General features: G+C 57.9%; 1 protein-coding gene and 1 long non-coding RNA gene across 6 annotated transcripts; one reads left to right on the top strand and one right to left on the bottom strand.

The window, feature by feature from the left end:
• Window positions 1-2,281: 2,281 nt before the first annotated feature.
• On the top strand, window positions 2,282-20,088 carry VPS26C (VPS26 endosomal protein sorting factor C). Of its 5 annotated transcripts, XM_060198701.1 has the most exons (9): window positions 2,343-2,492; window positions 11,522-11,665; window positions 12,103-12,252; window positions 13,588-13,668; window positions 15,737-15,811; window positions 16,538-16,688; window positions 16,766-16,918; window positions 19,539-19,667; window positions 19,847-20,088. In XM_060198701.1, the coding sequence occupies exons 1-8, from the start codon at window positions 2,436-2,438 to the stop codon at window positions 19,619-19,621; spliced, it is 894 nt and encodes a 297-aa protein (XP_060054684.1). In that variant the 5' UTR covers window positions 2,343-2,435; the 3' UTR covers window positions 19,622-19,667; window positions 19,847-20,088. The 5 variants fall into 5 exon arrangements, with proteins under 5 accessions (XP_007536080.3, XP_060054684.1, XP_060054683.1 ...); XM_060198700.1 differs by having other exon boundaries at window positions 19,539-20,088; XM_060198702.1 differs by lacking the exon at window positions 12,103-12,252 and having other exon boundaries at window positions 19,539-20,088.
• On the bottom strand, window positions 3,543-4,141 carry LOC132540498 (uncharacterized). The gene is made up of 2 exons (XR_009551707.1): window positions 4,006-4,141; window positions 3,543-3,691 (listed from the first exon to the last, which is right to left on the bottom strand). It is a non-coding gene; the product is annotated as an uncharacterized LOC132540498 (long non-coding RNA).
• Window positions 20,089-20,630: the final 542 nt, after the last annotated feature.

Below are 20,630 nucleotides of genomic sequence, written 5' to 3'. Positions count from 1 at the left end.
ACCCCTGCAGACCTGCTTCAGCGCCTGGGAAGCGACTCCCCTGCAGGTGGGGAGCCGGGGGCTCGAACCGGGATCCTCCCGCCGGCCCTTGCGCTTCGCAGCCACTTGCGCTTAACCCGCTGCGCTACCGCCCGACTGCCCACTTTTTCATTTTTTTTTTTTTTTTTTTTAAAGAAAGCAATACAGACATACAGACATACAGAGAGAGGGAGGAGAGACCTAACATCCTCACCATCCAGGGAACTTCCCGGTGCCATTGCGCTCCCACGTGGTGCTGGGGTTTGAACCCAGGGCCTCAGGCTTGCCAAGGCTGTGCTCTACCAGGCACGCTATCTCCCAACTCCTGTACTCCAAGCTGCTTCATCTCTCTCTTTCCATGGTCTCGGTTGCCAGCTATCTGCTGTGGCTCCCGATTACAATGACCTCCCCACAGAGCCCGCACCTCACCCCCCTGCTCAAACTCCGATTTAATGCCTTAACTATATTTTCAAAGAATGGACAGGTACCAGAAGTGAGGAACTTCAAGCGGGCGAACGCCCGTGCACTAACCGTCCCGTCCCTGCGAGCTCGCCCGCCTGCCTCTCTGCTCCTTCTGACCATCTCTATGTTACTTTGCTTCTATTCATTTTGAGGTGCGCGCTGTCGGGGGGGGGGGGGGGGGGGGGGCTTTGATCAGGAAATGCAGGTGCTACTAGGATTCCATCCCGATCGCCCTGGGCAGCAACCTCACCCATGGGTCCCGGAGCCTCCCCTCCCCAGAGCCCTGCCCCACTAGGGACAGACAGACACAGGCTGGGGGTGTGGGTCCACCTGCCGACACCCATGTCCAGCGGAGAAGCAATGACGGAAGCCACAACTCCCACCTGCTGCTCCCCAGACAGAATTTGGGTCCAGGGAGTCGGGCGGTGGCTCAGCGGGTTAAGCGCACGTGGCGCAAAGCGCAAGGACCGGCGTGAGGATCCCGGTTCGAGCCCCCGGTTCCCCACCTGCAGGGGAGTCGCTTCACGGGCGGTGAAGCAGGTCTGCAGGTGCCTGTCTTTCTCTCCCCCTCTCTCTGTCTTCCCCTCCTCTCTCCATGTCTCTCTGTCCTATCCAACAACGACAGTAACTACAACAACAATAAAAAGACAACAAGGGCAACAACAGGGAAAAATCAATAACAAAATAAAATTAAATAAAACGAATTTCGGTCCAGACTCCCAGAGGGGGAGAAATATTAGGGGAACATGACCAGAAGGCTTTCTGAACTCCAATTCCATCAGGACCCAGAGAGAGAGAAGAGGGAAAAAAAAAAAAAAAAAAAAAAAAAAAAAAGATACTTGGAAGTAGTAACAGGTGTAGGAGTGACTTAGGAAGAGGAGGCAAGACCATAGGGGGTAAAAAAAAAAAAAAAAAAAAAAGAGCAAAAATATGTGTAGTTTACAAACATAAGTCAGGCCCTATCTGTGACCTTGGGGAGCATCGCTGCAGTTTGCAATGGAGGGAGTGGGGAACGGTGTGGAATGATGCTCCTCATTTTGTAAATGACTAATGAAGAACAATGCACGGCTGGGGATCTGGTCGCGAAATGTGGCGTTGCTGACATGCCCTGCCCCGAAGTGTCCTTTCTATCGCCGGGGACCAAGGAGGAGGACACGGAGCCCGCAGGTGCCGGGGGCCCGCAGGGAGTCTGGCCCCGCCCCACCCGCGCGGGGGGGGGGATACCCACAAGCCCCCGCGCGCGAACGGACCTCCGCGACCGCGCCAGGCAGCCCAACGCGGGGCGAGATCACTAGGCTCTCGCGAGATTTGGATCCTGGGCCAGCGCGGCGAGATGTCATCTTACACTCGCGAGATGCTTGGTCCCCGCCCGGCGCGGGGACGAAGCAGTAGGTACGCGCTGCGGTGCACGCCGGGGATGCGTCCCCGGGGCCATTGACCCTCCGGACCGGTTGAGGGTAGATGGAGGTTGAGAAGATGAGAGGCGACCGCGGAGAGGCCGCCATCCCTAATCATCGCGAGTTTAAACCGACGGCATTGCGCAGCAACCCTGTGCCGCACAGCCTGTCGGGAACCCCACGTCCCGCGCGCGCGACACCACTCAATCACCGCCCCCCCCGCCGCGATGCACGTCGGGAAAGCCGCGCCTCCCCCTCCCCCCCTTCGCAGCCCCACCTTCCAGTAAACGGGCGAGGAGGAGGAGGAGGAGGAGGGCACTTCCGGCATCCAGCGCCTGACTTTGCGGAAAGGGCGGGGCTCCCGTGACCACGCCCCCCGCGGGGCGGGGAGAGACGAAGACTGACAGCTCTCCGGCCGGCCCGCCCCTGCGCCGGAAGGAAGGAGGCTCGGGCAGCCGTCGCCGTCGCGTGACGCCACACCCCGCGCCGTCAGAGAAGGGCGGGGTTCCTCCTCGGGTCCCGCGCGGCCGGAAGTGGGGCCGCCGCGCCGCCTGGGAGATGGCGACCAACCTGGACATTAAGATCAAGCGCGCGAACAAGGTTTATCACGCCGGGGTGAGTGAGAGCGGCGGCTGCGGGGTGCGGCGCGGCCGAGGCCTCGCGATTTCCTCGAGGCCCTGGGCGAGGCAGGTGCGTCTCCGACATAGGAGACCCGCACCCCGGCCACAGCCCGGGGAAACCCTCCCCACCCCCGGGACCTCCGACTCGGCCAGGGCTCCCCGGGCCGCCGCTGACTGACCCCGAGAGCCAGGGGACCCCCGGCCCTCTCACTGCCGGGGTGACAGCGCAGGTCTCGGTCACCCGACCCCGGGTCCGCGTCCCCTCTCGCCCCGCGCTGGCGGGGTCCCTCGCGGAGCCCGCGGGAGGCCCGAGCTGTCAGGGTGAGTTGCAGCCTGGGGCCCCGGAACCAGCTGGCTGCCCCGGCCGGGGCCACGGGAGCAGCTCGCTGAGGCTGAGGCTCTTCCGCAGTTCCCTCCCTCCCGTGGGGCGTAGACTGACTCCTCCTTGGAGGGCGCCCGGAGAGAGACAGAGACGTGTTTTAGGGAGAAGTTGAGCATTTCCTTGGAGCAAGTGCAGGGAAGGAGAAGGAAGGAAGTACAAGCCACGTAGACCAGACAGACAGAGACAGAGACAGACAGACGGACGCAGGAAGGCCCCAGCCGCCTGGTCTCCCCAGCGTTCTCGTCCCTTCTGGGGGACGCAGGACCCTCGGCATGAGCGTCAGCCGCTGTCTCCAGGGGTCACGTCTGCCTCCATCTGCATGTTGTGGCCGCGGGGTGCAGGGGGAAGGTGCTGCTCTCCCTCGGCGCCAACTCACCTTGACATCAGACCCGGCCAGGAGACGAGAACCTGTAGCCCTTGTGTCAGCAGCTGCCCGGCAGACCGTTCCCCCCACCCCGTCGCCCTCGCCCCCTAAAGTGAATCCTTAACGTGGACGTTGGGGGCCGGGTGCGTGTGAGACCATGCTCAGGGACCCGGGTTCAAGTCTCCATCTACGGAGGGGAAGCATAGTGAGTGTTGAAGCAGGTGCCTGTCTCTCTCTCTCTCTCTCTCTCTCTCTCTCTCCCTCCCTCCCTCCCCCTCTCTGTCGCCCCTTTTCTCTAATTTCTTCTCTTGTTAAAGAATTGATTTATTTATCCATGAGAAAGATAGGAGAGAGAGAAAGAACCAGACATCACTCTGGTACATGTGCTGCCAGGAGTTGAACTCAGAACCTCATGCTTGAGAGTCCGATGGTTTATCCACTCCACCACCTCCCAGACCACTCTTCTCTCACTTCTTTTTTTTTTTTTTTAATATTTATTTTATTTATTTATTTATTCCCTTTTGTTGCCCTTGTTGTTTTTTTGTTGTAGTTATTATTGTTGTTGTCGTTGTTGGATAGGACAGAGAGAAGTGGAGAGAGGAGGGGAAGACAGAGAGAGGGGGAGAGAAAGACAGACACCTGCAGACCTGCTTCACCACCTGGGAAGCGACTCCCCTGCAGGTGGGGAGCCGGGGGCTCGAACCGGGATCCTTATGCCGGTCCTTGCGCTTTGCGCCACCTGCGCTTAACCCGCTGCGCCACAGCCCGGCTCCCTCTTCTCTCACTTCTTTCTGTCCTGTCAAGTAAATAAATGTTAAAGGAGGGGGCCAGTCACGGTGGGGCACAGAAGCAGCGCTCCAGTCCAAAGATGGGGCCAGTCACTTGTCCAGGGGAAGCTGAGACCTCTGAGAAGGGGAAACGGGGTCGCCCCAGACTGGTAATTACGAGACACTTGTCTTTCCGCTGGAGAAAAGTGGGGCTCCCAACTCTAGCGAGCAGCGCGACCCGGCTGCCCTGCACGTGGAGGAGCCCCTCCACCCAGAACCTCAGGCTGTGTGTCAGCCAGGCCGTTCACCTCCCAGCCACGTCCGTCCGCCGCCCCTTCCCTGCCCCGTGTTGTCGGGTGCTGGGTTTTGCCAGGCGGCCTCCCACCACAGCGAGGACAGACCGGAGGTCAGGCCGGGGAGTTAGCCTGAGGTGGCCCAAGTGATGACAGCCTGGCCTCCAGCCCAGGACACTCGGGTTTCAGAGCGTGTCAGAGTGGGGGGGGTGGGGGGGACCCGTGACGTGGGACTGGGTGGTCACTTTCTGGGAGGTCCTGTGCTATTTCAGGTCGGAACAAACCACAGCAAGCTCCCTGCACGGCACGGTGTCTTTGTTGTTGGGCCCCTGAAGGCAGCTCGGTGCATTAGCAAACTGGACTGCAGGCCTGGCTGCCATCCCCAGGGCAGAGCTGAGCAGTGCTCTGCTCTCATAAAAATAAACACCTAGGGAGTCCGGCGGTAGCGCAGCGGGTTAAGCGCACGTGGCGCAAAGCGCAAGGACCGGGGTGAGGATCCCGGTTCGAGCCCCCGGCTCCCCACCTGCAGGGGAGTCGCTTCACAGGCGGTGAAGCAGGTCTGCAGGTGTCTGTCTTTCTCTCCCCCTCTCTGTCTTCCCCTCCTCTCTCCATTTCTCTCTGTCCTATCCAACAAGAATAACTACAACAACAATAAAAAAAAATAAGGGCAACAAAAGGGAAAATAAATAAATAAATAAATATAAAAAAATAAAATAAATACCTAAAGAAATCTCAAATAGTGGGGTAGATAGCATAGTGGTTATGCAAAGAGACTCATACCTGAGACTCTGAAGTCTCAGGTTCAGTCACCCCCAAAAGCCGGAGCTGAGCAGTGCTCTGGTAAAAAAAAGAAAGAATTCTTTTTTTTTTTTTCCCTCCAGGGTTATTGCTGGGCTCGGTGCCTGCACCATGAATCCACCGCACCTGGAGGCCATTTTTTTTCCCCTTTTTGTTGCCCTTGTTGTTGTAGCCTCGTGGTTATTATTATTGCCATTGTTGATGTTGTTCATTGTTGGATAGGACAGAGAGAAATGGAGAGAGGCGGGGGCCAGCCCCAGCAGGTTATTTGGGGTCAGCCTGAAGGAGGAGGAGGGGCGTTGGCGAAGAATGAAGAATGAGAGACGAGTGAGTTGATGCTGAATCAAGCTCCAACAGACGTCTCTGTCTTACTTAAGCAGAACTTTATTTTTATAGTCTCATAAGGCTTAGATCATTCAAACAAAAACCACCAAGGTATTGATTATTAAAACAAAAATCACCAAGGCTTTGATTATTGAAACAAAAATCACCAAGTAAGAACAGCACAGGTAGGGAACACCTCCTGCTTTGTGCAACATTTACATTCCAGGGGCACTTTCTGCCCTAGAGATCACATCACCGTTTCTGTGTCTTTTGTTTTTCATGTGCCTATGTGCTAGGCAAATGTCCTATTGATTACGATTAATATTCTACCTTTTATGCCATTCTCTTGGCCCTGTGCATCAGAAGACAATGGTTTATAGAAAGTTCAAGCTTGTTATGTTTCTAGGGGCCTTATACAAATTGAGCAACCCATTTTTCACAAAATCTGTTCCACTGTTTGATCAAGGAGTTTTGTTTTATTTTGTTCCAAGTTAAACTGTCTAGCTAGAATCCATCTTCTGTGTATGCTCACTGTGAGACCTAGGTTCCTGTGTTCTATTCCTGTGTAAGGAGGTGGAGCATAGTGGTGGATGGTAGATTAAAAGCCCCATTGTATCTAGGCGAGTACCAAAACTTTCCACTAATTATTGATGTTATGTAAGGTGGCCCCTCCACTGTGGGAAGCACCAATCTTTCTCTATATTGTAGGAGGAACACTAAAGGAAGTGGAGTAGATAAAGGGAAAACATTTCTTCCTATTGGGGTCTCCTGAAAAATTCTGCATTACTGCTACTGCTTGTTCCATTATGATCAATCTTACAGAGTGCAGTGCAGGCTTTGTCATTATTTTTGTCATTTGGTCAGGCTCTGAGTCTGGCCATAGGTAAATATTATTAAGACCACACAGAGCTTAATCATGGCAAAAGGCGAGATGGTTTCAGTTTGGCCTGGAGAGTCCAGCCGTGCTGAACTTCCTGCGAAGCTGGTACCGTGTCAAGCAGCTCACATGGCGGCGCCTGCGCCAGGAGAGAGGAGGGACGTCAGAGAGGGGGAGAGAGAGACAGACACCTGCAGACCTGCTTCACCGCCTGGGAAGCGACTCCCCTGCAGGTGGGGAGCCGGGGGCTCGAACCGGGATCCTTACGCTGGTCCCTGCGCTTTGCGCCACATGCGCTTAACCTACTGTGCCACCGCCCGACCCCCAGAAATAATTCTTGAATAACCAGTTGTGCCCTAGTTTCTTTTTCTGTGGCAGGGAGCCCGGTTCAGTCCTGGTGCTATGTGTATGGGAGTGGAGCTCTGGCCTTTCTCCCTCTCTCGTGAAACTTTCTCTGACTCGATTGTTTGCGGTGTCTTCAGTCATCCTTGTTTAAAAAAAATTCAGGGGATCCAGGTGGTGGCACACGTGGTTGAGCTCACACATTACAGTGCCAGGGACCCAGGCTCAAGCCCCTGGTCCCCACCTGCAGGGGGAAAGCTTCACAGGTGGTGTGAAGCAGGGCTGCAGGGGTCTCTCTGCCCTTCTCCCTCTGTGTCTTCCCCATCCGTCTCAATTTCCCTCTGTCTCTATCTAATAGTAAATAAGTAAATAAAATATTTTTAAAAATTCAGGAGGATGCACACACTGCCTAGCAATTCTCAAGAAATGGCGGTTTGCAAGTTCTTTTTTTTTTTTTTGCCTCCAGGGTTATTGCTGGAGCTTGGTGCCTGCACCATGAATCCACTGCTCCCGGAGACCATTTTTTCCCCTTTTGTTGCCTTTGTCATTTTATCATTGTTGTGGTTATTATTGTTGTTGTTGCTGTTGTTGGATAGGACAGGGAAATCGAGAGAGGAGGGGAGACGGGGGAGAGAGACAGACACCTGCAGACCTGCTTCACCACCTGTGAAGCAACCCCCCTGCAGGTGGGGAGCCAGGGGCTCGAACCGGAATCCTTATGCAGGTCGTTGCGCTTCCCGCCATGTGCGCTTAACCCGCTGCGCTCCCGCCCGACTCCCAGCAAGTTGTTTTCTTCACGCCTTTCCTTGACGCTGGTGCTGGTGCTGGTGCTGCTGGCGGCCTGAGACCTGAGCCGGCTGCAGCGGCCACCAGTAGAGCGGGCTCTGGGCTGTGTGAGAAGCTCGAACCTTCTCGAAACTGCCATCCGATCTTGGCCCTGTGTCCTCAGTGTGAAGCCCGCTCTGAGAAGGCTGGCTGGCCGGGCCTGACCCATGGTGAGGCTGCGCTCAGAGAGGTCTCCAGGCTGGTCCAAGCCCGTTTGCGAACTGGGTGCCATCGCGCTCCACGTGACTCCACGTGACTCCTTGCCGGCTGTTGCCCGGTCTGCTCTGTGCCGCCTGCCTGATGGGGTGGCGGTCTGCCGGGGTGGCCTGGCAGGGACCTGGGACCTCGGGCGGGCAGCCCACTTAGGCTCTGGGGAGTGTCCAGTCTGGGCTTCCTGACTGCGCGCCGCCTCGTCCCCTGTGGCCTCCTGTCCACTCGCTGCGTCCTCGAGTCTCCGCACCGCTCACCGCGCCCGCCCGGGACATGACTGCACACCTGCCACCCCCACCGCCCACCGGCCGCGGCCGCAGCTCCCCGCCCGCGCGCTGCCTTTGGTCCCGGCCGAGGCCCCGTCTGCCCGGGAGCAGGTGCTGAGTTCACGCTGCGGGCCCCCGCACCACAGGCGTCGGGCTGGTGTGTGCGTCTGTCTGCCGGTGCATGCCTCTCGCCTGACCCGGACACCGGCCTCTGGGGCTCTCGTCTCTGCCAGTCGGGGAGGGAGGCAGCTGCCAGCCGGGGAAGGGCCACGGGAGGCCGCCGTCCGGACGGAGGGTCGAGTCGGGGCTGTAGAGGGTCCTTGAAGGGGTGGGGGGACCCTCCGAACGCTCGGCCGCCGGGCGGCCAGATGGAGGGTCAGACCAGCCTTCTCGCTCCCTCGGCGACACCTGTGAAGGCCGAGAGGCCAAGGAGCCGGGAGCCAAGTTGGCCGCCGGGCTGGCAGCAAGGCAGCAAGGCGCTGCCCGGGTCAGCCGGAGAGGCTGCGGGCATCCTCCGTGGACGAGGCCACAGCGGACCACAGACCCGTCCGCGTGTGGCGGGAGATGCCAGCCAGGACTCCAAGGCTCGTCGTTGCTCGGTCTCCGAGTCGCCCTTGTTAGAGCCCACCCAGTGCTGGTACTTCCTGAGGTGCCGGGGCCACAGGTTCGATCCCCAGCACCTCTGTGTGCTAGCGCTAAATGACACTCCGGTCGGACCACTTCTCTCCTAAAATCAGGCTTTTTATAAAGAGAACAGGAAAAGGATTGTCTTCTCGGCCCAGGTGGCGGCACACCTGGTCGAGCACACGTTACCATGCACAAGGACCCAAGCTCGGTCCCCCCTGCTCCCCAGCTGCAAGGGGAAAGCTTTGCGCGAGTAGTGAAACAGTGCTGCAAGTGTGTCTCTGTTTCTCTTCCCCCTCCCGCCTCTCTCTTTAAATATATATATATACATACATATATATATCCCCCCCCCCCCCGGCTTGCTGCCTACACTACTACAAATCTCTTGGAGGTCATTTTTGATGCCCTTGTTGTTATTGTTATTGTTGTTGGATAGGACGTAGAGAAATCTAGAGAGGAGGGGAAGACGGGAGAGAAAGATAGACACCTGCAGACCTGCTTCACTGCCTGTGAAGTGACACCCCCCCCCCCACGCAGATGGGGAGCTGGGGGCTTGAACCGGGATCCTTGCACTTAGCACTGTGTGTGCTTAACACGCTGCGCTAACTACCGCCCGACCCCCTTTTTAAATGTTTTTAAAATTTTATCTATTATTGGATGGAGATAGAGAGCGAGAGTGTGTCTCTTCCTCTTTGTCTTCCCCTTCCTTCTCGATTCCTGACTGTCTGTATCAAGCAAATAAAGAAAATAAGAATTAAAGACAGACTTGTCTTTTCATCACCACGATCCTGGCTTGGTTGAACCACCTTCTTCTGTTCCTAAGGTCCTTGCTTCTCTGAGCTCCTTCTGCTCCAAGTAGGAGCTGAGTGGATGCGCGTGTCTCCGGGCGAAGCGAGTATCTGCAGACTTTGCGTCTCTCCAGTGTCTCTTCACCGAGATCAGAGTGCTGACCGAGCTCCTGGCGGCGCCGGTGTTGGCTCTGCCGCCTGTCAAGCTGCTTTATCGCTTTTTCCTCCTTGTGCCACAGGGGTGAGCCAAGGACAAGGACAAGGACCCGTCGACCCGGCCGGATCGCACACGAGTCACGCGGATGCTGGCAGAGCAGGATCTGCCCTCTGAGACCATGTCCTTCCGGTTCGGCCAGCACCTCATCAAGCCCTCGGTGGTCTTTCTGCAGACAGAACTGTCCTTTGCGCTGGTGAACAGGAAGCCCGTGGTTCCGGGCCACGTCCTGGTGTGTCCCCTGCGGCCCGTGGCGCGCCTCCGGGACCTGCGTCCCGACGAGGTGGCCGACCTGTTCCAGGCCGCGCAGAGGGTGGGGGCCGCGGTGGAGAGGCACTTCCAGGCCACGTCGCTCACCGTGTCTGTGCAGGACGGCCCCGAGGCCGGGCAGACCGTGCGGCACGTGCACGTGCACGTCCTCCCCCGCAGGGCGGGCGACTTCCGCAGGAACGACAGCGTCTACGAGGAGCTGCGGGAACACGACAGGGACGACAGCCCGGGCGCCTGGCGGGCGGAGGAGGACATGGCGGCCGAGGCCGCCGCGCTGCGCGGCTACTTCCAGTGAGCGGCCGGGCCGGGGCGAGGAGGCCGCAGACCCCCGCCTCCCTCGGTGGGTGACCCTCACGCAGAGCCGCAGAGACGTGGGGGTCGACATCCTCCTGAGTGCGCGTTGGCGCCAGGACCACAAAGTTCTGGCCAGCGAGCCCCCTGCGTCCCGTTTCTGGACCGGAGTGGGGGGCGGAGCGCCCCGACGTGCATGCCGAGGCCCAGGCCTCCCGGGTCCAGTCCCAGCACGAGCTGTGCAGTGGTCTGGAGTCTCTGTCTCCCGTGAAAATAAAGACCTCAGAGAAGCAGAACAGAACCGGCCTCATGTCGTGCTCTCTCGTTGCTAACACTCGTGGAATCCACTTGTCTCATTTGAATTCTGGGACATACTTGTCAAGTCATTCTTAAAACACGTCAGTGGGGGTCGGGCGGTAGGTAGCGCAGCGGGTTAAACACACGTGGCGCAGAGCGCAAAGCGCAGGGACCGGCGTGAGGATCCCTGTTCGAGCCCCCGGCTCCCCACCTGCAGGGGAGTCACTTCACAGGCGGTGAAGCAGGTCAGCAGGTATCTTTCTCTCCTCCTCTGTCTTCCCCTCCTCTCCATTTCTTTCTGTCCTATCCAACAACGATGACAACAATAACTACAACGATGAAAAACAAGGGCAACGAAAGGGAAAATAAATAAATATTAAAAAATTAATTTTTTTTTTTTTTAAAAAGAGAGACACCTGCAGACCTGCCTCACCGCCTCTGAAGCGACTCCCCTTCAGGTGGGGAGCCGGGGGCTCGAACCGGGATCCTTAACACTGGTCCTTGCACTTTGCGCCATCTGCGCTTAGCCCGCTGTGCCACCGCCCGACTCCCGGTAGCACGTTTCTGTGGCAGTTTCTTATCCCTGCCAGCTGGGTGTCGCACACTCCGTCCTCCACCAGGACACCGGGCCTTGGGTCCCCTGCCAGAGAGCACCGCCTGGGTGCGTGTCTTGCCTTCCCCGCCAGGCGGTCTCCACTGCACACGCAGCTTCCTGCATGCTCCCTTCTGGCCAGCGTGCGGGGCGGGGATACCACAGAGGCGTCTCGGGGGGGCTCTTGGAACACCTGCCCCCTAAGGGCGGGGAACTGCTATGGTTCTGTTAGTCGCTGCGCGGCCGAGAGGCCGAGATCTCTGGGCGGGGGCGCCCGGTCCTGGTGAAGAGCCCAGTGTGGCTCCAGTGGAAGCTCCGCGCCTGGCAGAGCGGTGCTGCGGGGTCGCCTCCTCTCTGCCTTTGAAAACACGACTGGGCCTCAGAGGGCCCGGAAGCCGCTCAGCAGATCAGGCTGTGATGCCAAGACTTGGATCCAGGCCTCCGGCCCCTGTGGGAGCAGGGACGCCCCCCCTGACGGCCTCTCGCTCCCACGCCCCCAGGAGGTGCTGTCCGGCGTGGTGGTGGTGTCCGCGAAGGACGCGGTGCAGCACCAGGGGCTCTCGCTGACCGTGGAGGGGACGGTGAACCTGCAGCTCAGTGCCAAGAGCGTCGGCGTCTTCGAGGCCTTCTACAACTCCGTCAAGGTGAGGGAGGGCTGTGCCGATGGCAGCAGACCCTGCCCCCAGGGCTCAGAGCTGGGGCTGCCCGAGGCCGTTCACAGACACGCGGGCTGGCGCTGGCGCTGGCGCTGGCGCTGGGGGAGATGGCCCTGCATGCCTGAGGCTCCTGGCTTGGCCCCCAGCGCTACCTGTGCCCAGCCGGTGTCTGGCTCCTGTCTGGCTCTTCTCTGTGTCCCTCTCCTCTCCCTCCCTCTCCTCTCTCTCTGTCTCCCCCTCCCTGTCTCTCCTCTCTGCCCCTCCCTCTCCCTCTGTCCTTCTCTCCTCTCTCCCTCCCTATTTGTCTCCCTCCCTTTCTCCCTCTGTCCTCTCTCCTCTCTCCCTCCGTACTTTTCTCTCCTCTCTCTGCCCCTGTCTGTCTCCGTCTCCTCTGTCTTGAGGTGAGCAGGAGCCTTTGCTCGCAGCCCATCCAGACCCTCAGCAGCACCATGGAGATGGTGAAGCCGGGCAGGTTCCCGGGCGGCAAGACGGAGATCCCCTTCGAGGTCCCTCTTCTCGGAAAGGGGAGCAGGGTTCTGCACGAGACCTACCACGGCGTGTTCGTCAACATCCAGGTGGGGCCTGGGCCTGCGCTCCTGCCCCGCCGAGCCTGAGCCTGTCGTCCTCAGGGAGGGAGTCGGGCTCGTTTATTGGGTGGGGGCTGTTCTAGAGAGAACAGGCGAGACAGAGAGGCTCCACAGCACCGAGGCTCCCCTGCTGCTGGAGTCCCCACAAGCGCTGCTGGGACTTGAACCTGGGCCACACTCCTCCTGGCACGCACCTTCCCGGATGAGCTGTCTCCCTGACCTGCTTATGTATTTGTTCCCCATAGTTGGGGTGCGGGGTACTGAGGCAGGACCTTGTGTTGGATACCAGCACTCCTGGACCAAGCATTTCACTCTCTTTACCTCAGGGGGAGGGAGAGACCCCACAGCCCTGCCCACCCTCCATGGGCTCCCTGGGTGCTGTGCAGGGTGCTGAGAGAGGAGAGACCCCACAGCCCTGCCCACCCTCCATGGGCTCCCTGGGTGCTGTGCCTGGTGCTGAGAGAGGAGAGACCCCACAGCCCTGCCCACCCTCCATGGGCTCCCTGGGTGCTGTGCCTGGTGCTGAGAGAGGAGAGACCCCACAGCCCTGCCCACCCTCCATGGGCTCCCTGGGTGCTGTGCCTGGTGCTGAGAGAGGAGACACCCCACATCCCTGCCCACCCTCCATGGGCTCCCTGGGTGCTGTGCAGGGTGCTGAGAGAGGAGACACCCCACAGCCCTGCCCACCCTCCATGGGCTCCCTGGGTGCTGTGCAGGGTGCTGAGAGAGGAGACACCCCACAGCCCTGCCCACCCTCCATGGGCTCCCTGGGTGCTGTGCCTGGTGCTGAGAGAGGAGAGACCCCACAGCCCTGCCCACCCTCCATGGGCTCCCTGGGTGCTGTGCAGGGTGCTGAGAGAGGAGACACCCCACAGCCCTGCCCACCCTCCATGGGCTCCCTGGGTGCTGTGCCTGGTGCTGAGAGAGGAGACACCCCATGGCTCTGCCCACCCTCCATGGGCTCCCTGGGTGCTGTGCAGGGTGCTGAGAGAGGAGACACCCCACAGCCCTGCCCACCCTCCATGGGCTCCCTGGGTGCTGTGCAGGGTGCTGAGAGAGGAGACACCCCACGGCTCTGCCCACCCTCCATGGGCTCCCTGGGTGCTGTGCAGGGTGCTGAGAGAGGAGACACCCCATGGCTCTGCCCACCCTTAGAGCTGGCCTGGCTCAGGGTGACTGCCGCCCCCCAGAGAGGAGGCCTGGCTTTCCGTGTGTGTGTGTGTGTGTGTGTGTGTGTGTGTGTGTCTCTGTGTCCCCGTGTGTCTCTGAGCCAAACTCGGGGGTGAGAGCTGGGAACTAACGTGGCGTTTCCGGCCCGTCCAGTACACCCTGCGCTGTGACCTGCGGAAGTCCCTGCTGGCCAAGGACCTGACCAAGACCTGCGAATTCATCATCCACTCCACCGTAAGCCAAGCCTGGCAGGGTCCCGGTGGGGGGATCCCGGGAGGGGGTTCGGGGGCACTGCTCCCAGTTACACCAGGCCAAGGGCACAGTGTATCAACCTTTCCTTCAAGTGCCAGCAGGGAGGAAGGAGTGGTGAAGGCCTGGAAGGCAGCTCACCCTGCAGTGCCTGGGGCCCTGGGTTCGAGCCCAGACACCTCAAGGGAGCACCCTGCATGGTGGAGCAATGCAGTGGTGTCTCTCCCTCTCCCTTTTCCAGGATATGAAGAATGGGAAGTTGGGGTGAGGGTTGTCCAGCTGTCTGTCACATGCGAGAGGCCAAGTTCATTCTCTGGTACCACATTAAAAAAAAATGAAAGGGTGAGGGCAGGGCTCAGGTGAACACGGGTTCAGAGGTTCAGTTCCTGGGCTCACCGCGTGCGTGGGCGAAGCTTCTGTGCTGTGGTCGGTCTGTCTGTCCATCTGAACAAGTGCGACGGACCGCTCAGGCAGGGGAGCAGCAGGAGTTGTCGGTCTGCTGAAGAGAGCCCCGGGTGGGTCGGGAGTCGGCGCGAGGGAGAACAGACAGACACCACACTCTATTGGTTGGTGAATCTGAGCTCAGTGTTTATTAGGCAAGCGTTTATATACTTTTTTTTAGCGTTTACATGATATTTTGAAAGCAGGAATCTGGAACAGAAAGTAAAGCATTTCTGATAATTGTGGTTATTTTAAGGGAGTGTCAAGCCCTGCGGGAAGAACCTGCAATGTATTCATGAGTAGGAGCTCTCTGTAAAAATTTAACTTTCTCCCTATTGTAAAAATCTAACTCCCTCCTTAATCATGGCGGGGCAGCGTAAGCTAAGGCTTTGGCTTCTAAGGGGGGCAACATATGTCTGATTGAGGAATTTTCTTAAAAGTGTATGTATGTCTTCTATTCCTGATACCTCTTCTGGCTCATTACTTTTTAATATATTTACTAATTTAATTTATCTACATTGGGGACTCTAGATCTACCGCAGTCTCTGTACCTGGTGCGCCACAAATGCATCAGTTGGGTCTATAATTTATAACGTGTTCTGAGAGGAAGCAAACACCAAGGAGGTCTGCTTCTCGCTGATCTTTCTAAAAAGGGCAAACTATACCAGGATACATGAGTGCCATTAATACTAACTTTTCTGTCACCCTGCATGGAGGCACCGGTATAGTGCAAAGGGCGGTCAGTGGGCTTAGGTCAATATTTGCGGTAAAGACAGGGAGGAAACCACAGTCCACCACCGTGGGGTAGCTGGTCCCCATCTGGTCATACGTGTAGGTGCTGGTCTGCGGGAGGACCCTCTGTCTGGTTTTCCAACTTGCTGAACTCTGGGTTTTCCTTCAGTTTCTGTTTCTTGGAAATGTGAGTCATCAGGGCCTGTATCCCGGGCTGGGCCTCCGGGAATCAGTGACTGAGTATCCTGGTCATTTGTTATTAATCTGTAGACCAGGGCAGCTTATCCCCAACTGTTCCCACCAAACATAAGACTCACTGTGATCATAAGAATAAGGGATTGTAATGTAAATGTAATCGGCATGCCATGCCCCGTTCCCAGAATCACTCTTCCTTGGAGAGAGAGAGAAAGGAAGAAAGAGAAATAGGACAGGTCTCTTAGGCTTCAGTTTCTTTTTTTTATTTTTCATTTGTTTTGGATAGAGACCGAAAGAAATAGAGAGGGAAGGGGGAGACCGAGGGAGAGGCACCTGCAGCCCTGTTTCACTGCCCGTGAAGTTCCCCCGCAGGTGGGAACGGGGTTCTTGGGCGCTGATGTCCGCACTCAGCCCGCTGCACCACCATCCGGCATCTGGCCCCCAGGTCTCAGTGTCAGTTCTGACGTGAAAGGGGCCTCGGAGCCTGAGGCGTCTACCCTCTCACAGGGCTGTGGGCGACACACCACACCTGACAGTGCTCTCCGGCAGAGCAGTGCCTGGCGTCTGTGGGTCCTGCCCCAAGTCCTGAGCGCCTCCTCGTCCCACTGCTCCTTCCTGTCTGTCTGTCCATCTGTCTGAGAGGGCAGACCGGCCTCTGCTGACTGGGTCCCTCCTCCCATTGTAGCCGCAGAAGGGCAGGCTGACACCCAGCCCTGTGGACTTCACCATCACGCCTGAGACCTTGCAGAACGTCAAGGAGGTAAGAGGTGGGGCCAGCCGCTCCTGCCCTGCTCGAACCCACAGCCACAGGCGTCTCCCCCAGTGCACTCCCTGCTCAGAGTATGGCACTAAGGAGGTGGGCTGGGGGCGGGATGGCCGGCGGCAGGGCTCACGGTCAGTGCCCTCCCTGCAAACCCCACTGACCTGCACGGTCTGGACCCCGGCTTCCCTCTAAGCTCAGACTCCCTGAAATGGCCGCCAGAGCTGCCCCCGCTCCCGCCTTCCACTTGCCAGCCTCGGCCCCCGAGCCGGGGGGCCGACCATCCCTAAGTGGGGGTCCAGCTTGCATGCTGGCCACAGGTGCACCAGCGGGAGGGAAGGGTGGGGGTCCTTATTAGAGTTCACACTGGCTCGTGGTCGACCTGGCCCCCTCTGTACTGGGACATGAGCTCCCTGGGATGCTGCCTTGCTCCAGTTTCCCCGGCTGGCCCCCACCAGTGGCCCGGGGGGCTGTCAGGTAGCTCTGCCGGGCCCGACGAGCCCCCAGCAGGATGGAGCTGGGCCTTGGCGGCTCTCCCGGGAGTCGTGGGGTCACGGGGTGCAAAGCCTTGGAGGCCACTGAGATGCCGCCGCCTTGCCGGGTCGCGGCCGCTCGTGGCCACCTCTCTTGCCGCACCGCGCTGGGGGCAGCAGCTCCGCTGTGCGAAACAGCTCCCAAGTGGTCCAGACACCCTCCTTCCCCTCTGCCCCGTCTGCCGTCCCGCAGAGAGCCCTGCTCCCCAAGTTTCTCATCCGGGGGCGCCTCGACTCCACCAGCTGCGCCCTCACGCAGCCGCTGACCGGGGAGCTGGTGGTGGAGAGTTCGGAGGCCGCCGTGCGGAGCGTGGAGCTGCAGCTGGTGCGCGTGGAGACGTGCGGTGAGGCCCTGGGCGGCCGGGCCGGGGCGGCCTGGGGTGCGAGGGGCAGACCGCCTGACGAGCCCCTCCCCGGCCAGGCTGCGCCGAGGGCTACGCCCGGGATGCCACGGAGATTCAGAACATCCAGATCGCGGACGGCGACGTGTGCCGGGGCCTGCCGGTCCCCATCCACATGACCTTCCCGCGCCTCTTCACCTGCCCCACGCTGGAGACCACCAACTTCAAAGTGGGTGAGTGCCAGGTGCTGGGCATTGACCGGGGCCAGGGCACACTGAGGTGCCGAGTGACCTCGGGGCCACTCCCCAGCCGGCCCCACCCCGTGTCTCCCTCACTTCCCGCTGTCGCTCTCCCGACATCTCACCACAAGGTCTGAACATGTCACAGGCGGTTTTGTTTCTTTTTCTTTTTCTTTTTTTTTAAGTTTTATTTATTTATTCATGAGAAATGATAGGAAAGAGAGAAAGAACCAGACATCACTCAGGTACATGTGCTGCCAGGGATTGAACTTGGGACCTCATGCTTGAGAGTCCAAAGCCTTATCCACTGCACCACCTCCAGGACTACAAGCGGGCAGTTTTGTTTCTGTTTTAGTTTTCCTTCTCGTACGGTGGCGGGGCCTGAACCCAGGGCCTTGCATATGTGGCTTTTCCTTTATAGTTTGGCTTAGTATAGCACCGGGAAATAAACTCAGGGTGTATGTCAGAGTGGCCCGAGTCAGTCCTTCTCTTTCTTTTTCCTCCAGGGTGATCACTGGGGCTCTGCGTGGATTTTCGTTTACTCCCTTTTGTTGCCCTTGTTTTATTTTAGTAGTAGTAGTTGTTGTTATTGATGTTGTCGTGGATAGGACAGAGATAAATGGAGAGAGGAGGGGAAGACAGAGAGGGGAGAGAAAGACAGACACCTGCAGACCTGCTTCACCGCCTGTGACTCCCTGCTCACACCAGATCCTTACGCTGGTCCTTGGCACTTTGCGCCACCTGCGCTTAACCCACTGCACTACTGCCCGACTCCCAGACAGCCACTTTTTCTTTCTTTATAGAAATTGAGAGGGGAGGGAGAGATAGGGAAAGAGACAGAGATACCTGCAGCCCTGCTTCACTGCTCATGAAGTATCCCCCTAAAGTGGGGATTAGGGGCTTGAACCTTTGCACTAAGCATTGTGTGTGCTCAAGTGGGTACACTGTCTCCTATTTTTTATTACTTATTTATAAAAAGGAAACACTGACAAAACCATAGGATAAGAGGGGTACATTTCCATACAATTCCCACCACCAGAACCCCGTATCCCATCCCCTCCCCTGATAGCTTTCCTATTCTTTATCCCTCTGGGAGTATGGCCCCAGGGTCATTGTGGGATGCAGAAGGTGGGAGGTCTGGCTTCTGTAATTGCTTCCCCGCTGAACATGGGTGTTGAAAGGTTGATCCATACTCCCAGCCTGCCTCTCTCTTTCCCTAGTGGAGTGGGGTTCTGGGGAAGCGGGGCTCCAGGACACATCGGTGGGGTCGTCTGTCCAGGGAAGTCTGGTCGGCATCATGCTGGCATCTGGAATCTGGTGGCTGAAAAGAGAGTTAACATACAAAGCCAGACAAGTTGTTGACTAATCATGAATCTAAAGGCTGGAGTAGTGCAGATGAAGAGTTGGGGGAGGGGTCTCCATTCTGTAGATAGCTAGTAGGCATATTTTAGTTCCATTCCAGAGAGCCTGTGGCTATACTAGTCCCCCCCCCCCCCAGCCTGAAATCTGATACGCAGGTGGATCCTAGTTATTGTCTGGGGAGATGATGTCACGGCTGGGCCACTTTATTTTTAAACCAGAGCACTACTCAGCTCTGGCTTATTATGGTGCTGGGGATTGAACCTGGACTCACTCACAAGACACACAGCTTACTGGGAAATCTATGTCCTGGCCCTGCCCTAACCTGTCTCTTCAGTTAGCAAGGTCTTTCTTTCTTTCTTTCTTTCTTTGTTTCTTTCTTTCTTTCTTTCTTTTTTGAAGTGAAAAAGGCATCAAGATTTTATTGTCTTCATAGTAAATCCAAGATGAAGTTAGAACTGGATTACTTGGCCCTTTCTTTTCTTTTCTGTGTCTGTTTCTTTTTTATTATCTTTATTTTTATGGGATAGAGACAGCCAGAAATTGAGGAGGGAGGTGGAGCTAGAGAGGGAGAGAGACACCTGCAGCCCTGCTTCACCACTCGTGAAGCTTTCCCTCTGCAGGTGAGGACTGGTGGCTCGAACCCAGGTCCTTGAACACTGTGACATGTGCGCTCAGCCAGGTGCGCCGCCTGCCCCCTTCTTTTCTTTTCCTATCTTCTTCAAGTTCAAGTGCTCGCACCTCTTACTAGCCAACATTCCCTGGATCTGCAGTCGGGCTCAACACACTGAAGCCGCAGCACAATCGCCTTTGTCCCTCCTGCCGCCTTTCTGAACACTGGCTCGGTCTGTCCCCCGTAGCCGCTGTGCTTCCTGCCGTGACGCCTCTTCCCTGGGCACGCAGGGAACCCTGCCCTTCCTGTACCGCGACACTCAGCATCCTTGCAACAGCGCCACCCACGCGCAAAGCTCGCCTTATTTATTTCTGTTTGATAGGGCAGGGCGGAGAGAAATTGAGAGAGGCGGGGAGACAGAGAGACACCCGCAGCCCTGCTTCAGCACTCGTGAAGCTTCCCCCCTGCAGGTGGGGACTGGGGCCTTGAACCCACGTCCCTGTGCACGGTAATGTGTGTCCAGCCCCATGGCCGTGTTTTCTGTGTCCACTAAGCACCCGGCCATTTCGCAGTCGCCTCTGTTGGTGGCAGAGCGTCTGTCACTCCCTGCACCCTCAGGCCCACCCTGTGCTCCCTCTCCAGAGTTCGAGGTCAACGTCGTGGTGCTTCTCCACGGGGACCACGTCATCACAGAGAACTTCCCGCTGAAGCTCTGCAGGGTGTAGCCGCTCCGGCTCACAGCGCGGTCGCAGCCTCCTTCCTCGTCCCCAGGTGAGGGACTGAGGGACGTGGCCGGTGCCTGTGAGGGTGAGGGCACTGTCCTCTCCAGCTGTCCTGCAGCCGCCCCGCCACAACCAGGACACGGAACTGGACAGGGACAGGTGACTGGGGCTGTGACAGCCGGATTTGGTGCTTCTGACGTCTGGGGCACCACCCTCGTGTTTCTACAGCACAACAAGGCAGATGAGGCCTCCCCACAGGGACACCTGTCCCCTCAGCGGCCTCCCCCAGGGCAGCCCTGGGCCCCATGAGGCCAGTGCTGAGCGTCCGGCTGTGTTGGGGACTCCCGGCTGACCGGCGAGCGTCTCTGTCCCATCAAGAGCATGAGCAGCAGAGACCAGCACTACCCACCAAGCCACCTCTGCTGTCGCTAGGGGTCATTTTTAATGAAGGAACCACAAGAAAACCTCAATGAGAATGTTCATTTTTTTGGGGGGGGAAATGGGTACACACGGGGTTTAACTCCACGTTTTAGCCTTATTACTTTTTAAGACAGAGAAATGGTAGGGAGACACACCACAGCCCCGAAGCTTTCTCCGGTTGGGTGCGGGCTGGGCACAGACCGGGTTCCCCACGGTTAAGCAGGTGCACTGTCCTGTGATCAGTGTTGCCGACTGAGCAGCATGTCCAGTCAGTCTCCTCTATGGACATCCCGCCGCTCCAGCATCACTGCTCAAACGGTGGTTGACTTTTTATCACCACCGGGATCATCTCTGGGGCTTGGTGCCTGTATGCTGAGTCCACTGCTTTTCTTTAAAAAAAAGTTTTTTTTTTTAGGGAGTCGGGCGGTAGCACAGTGGGTTAAACACAGGTGGTGCTAAGCGCAAGGACCAGTGTAAGGATCCCGGTTCAAGACCCTGGCTCCCCACTTACAGGGGGGTTGCTTCACAGGCAGTGAGGCAGGTCGGCAGGTGTCTGTCTCTCTCCCCCTCTGTCTTCCCCTTCCCTCCCCAT

Source organism: Erinaceus europaeus, chromosome 9, assembly GCF_950295315.1.
Source record: "Erinaceus europaeus chromosome 9, mEriEur2.1, whole genome shotgun sequence".
In the NCBI taxonomy this organism is placed as follows: Eukaryota; Metazoa; Chordata; class Mammalia; order Eulipotyphla; family Erinaceidae; genus Erinaceus; species Erinaceus europaeus.
Note: the sequence above shows the minus strand (reverse complement) of the source record. Positions and strands in the feature narration are given on the sequence as shown.

Bases quoted from the DNA above. Each gene is read 5' to 3' on its own strand.
- VPS26C (XM_060198701.1), top strand. From the start codon at position 2,436: ATGGCGACCAACCTGGACATTAAGATCAAGCGCGCGAACAAGGTTTAT. The intron at 11,666-12,102 runs GTGAGGGAGGGC...CTTTGCTCGCAG, and splicing joins CCTTCTACAACTCCGTCAAG to CCCATCCAGACCCTCAGCAG. The intron at 13,669-15,736 runs GTAAGCCAAGCC...CTCCCATTGTAG, and splicing joins AATTCATCATCCACTCCACC to CCGCAGAAGGGCAGGCTGAC.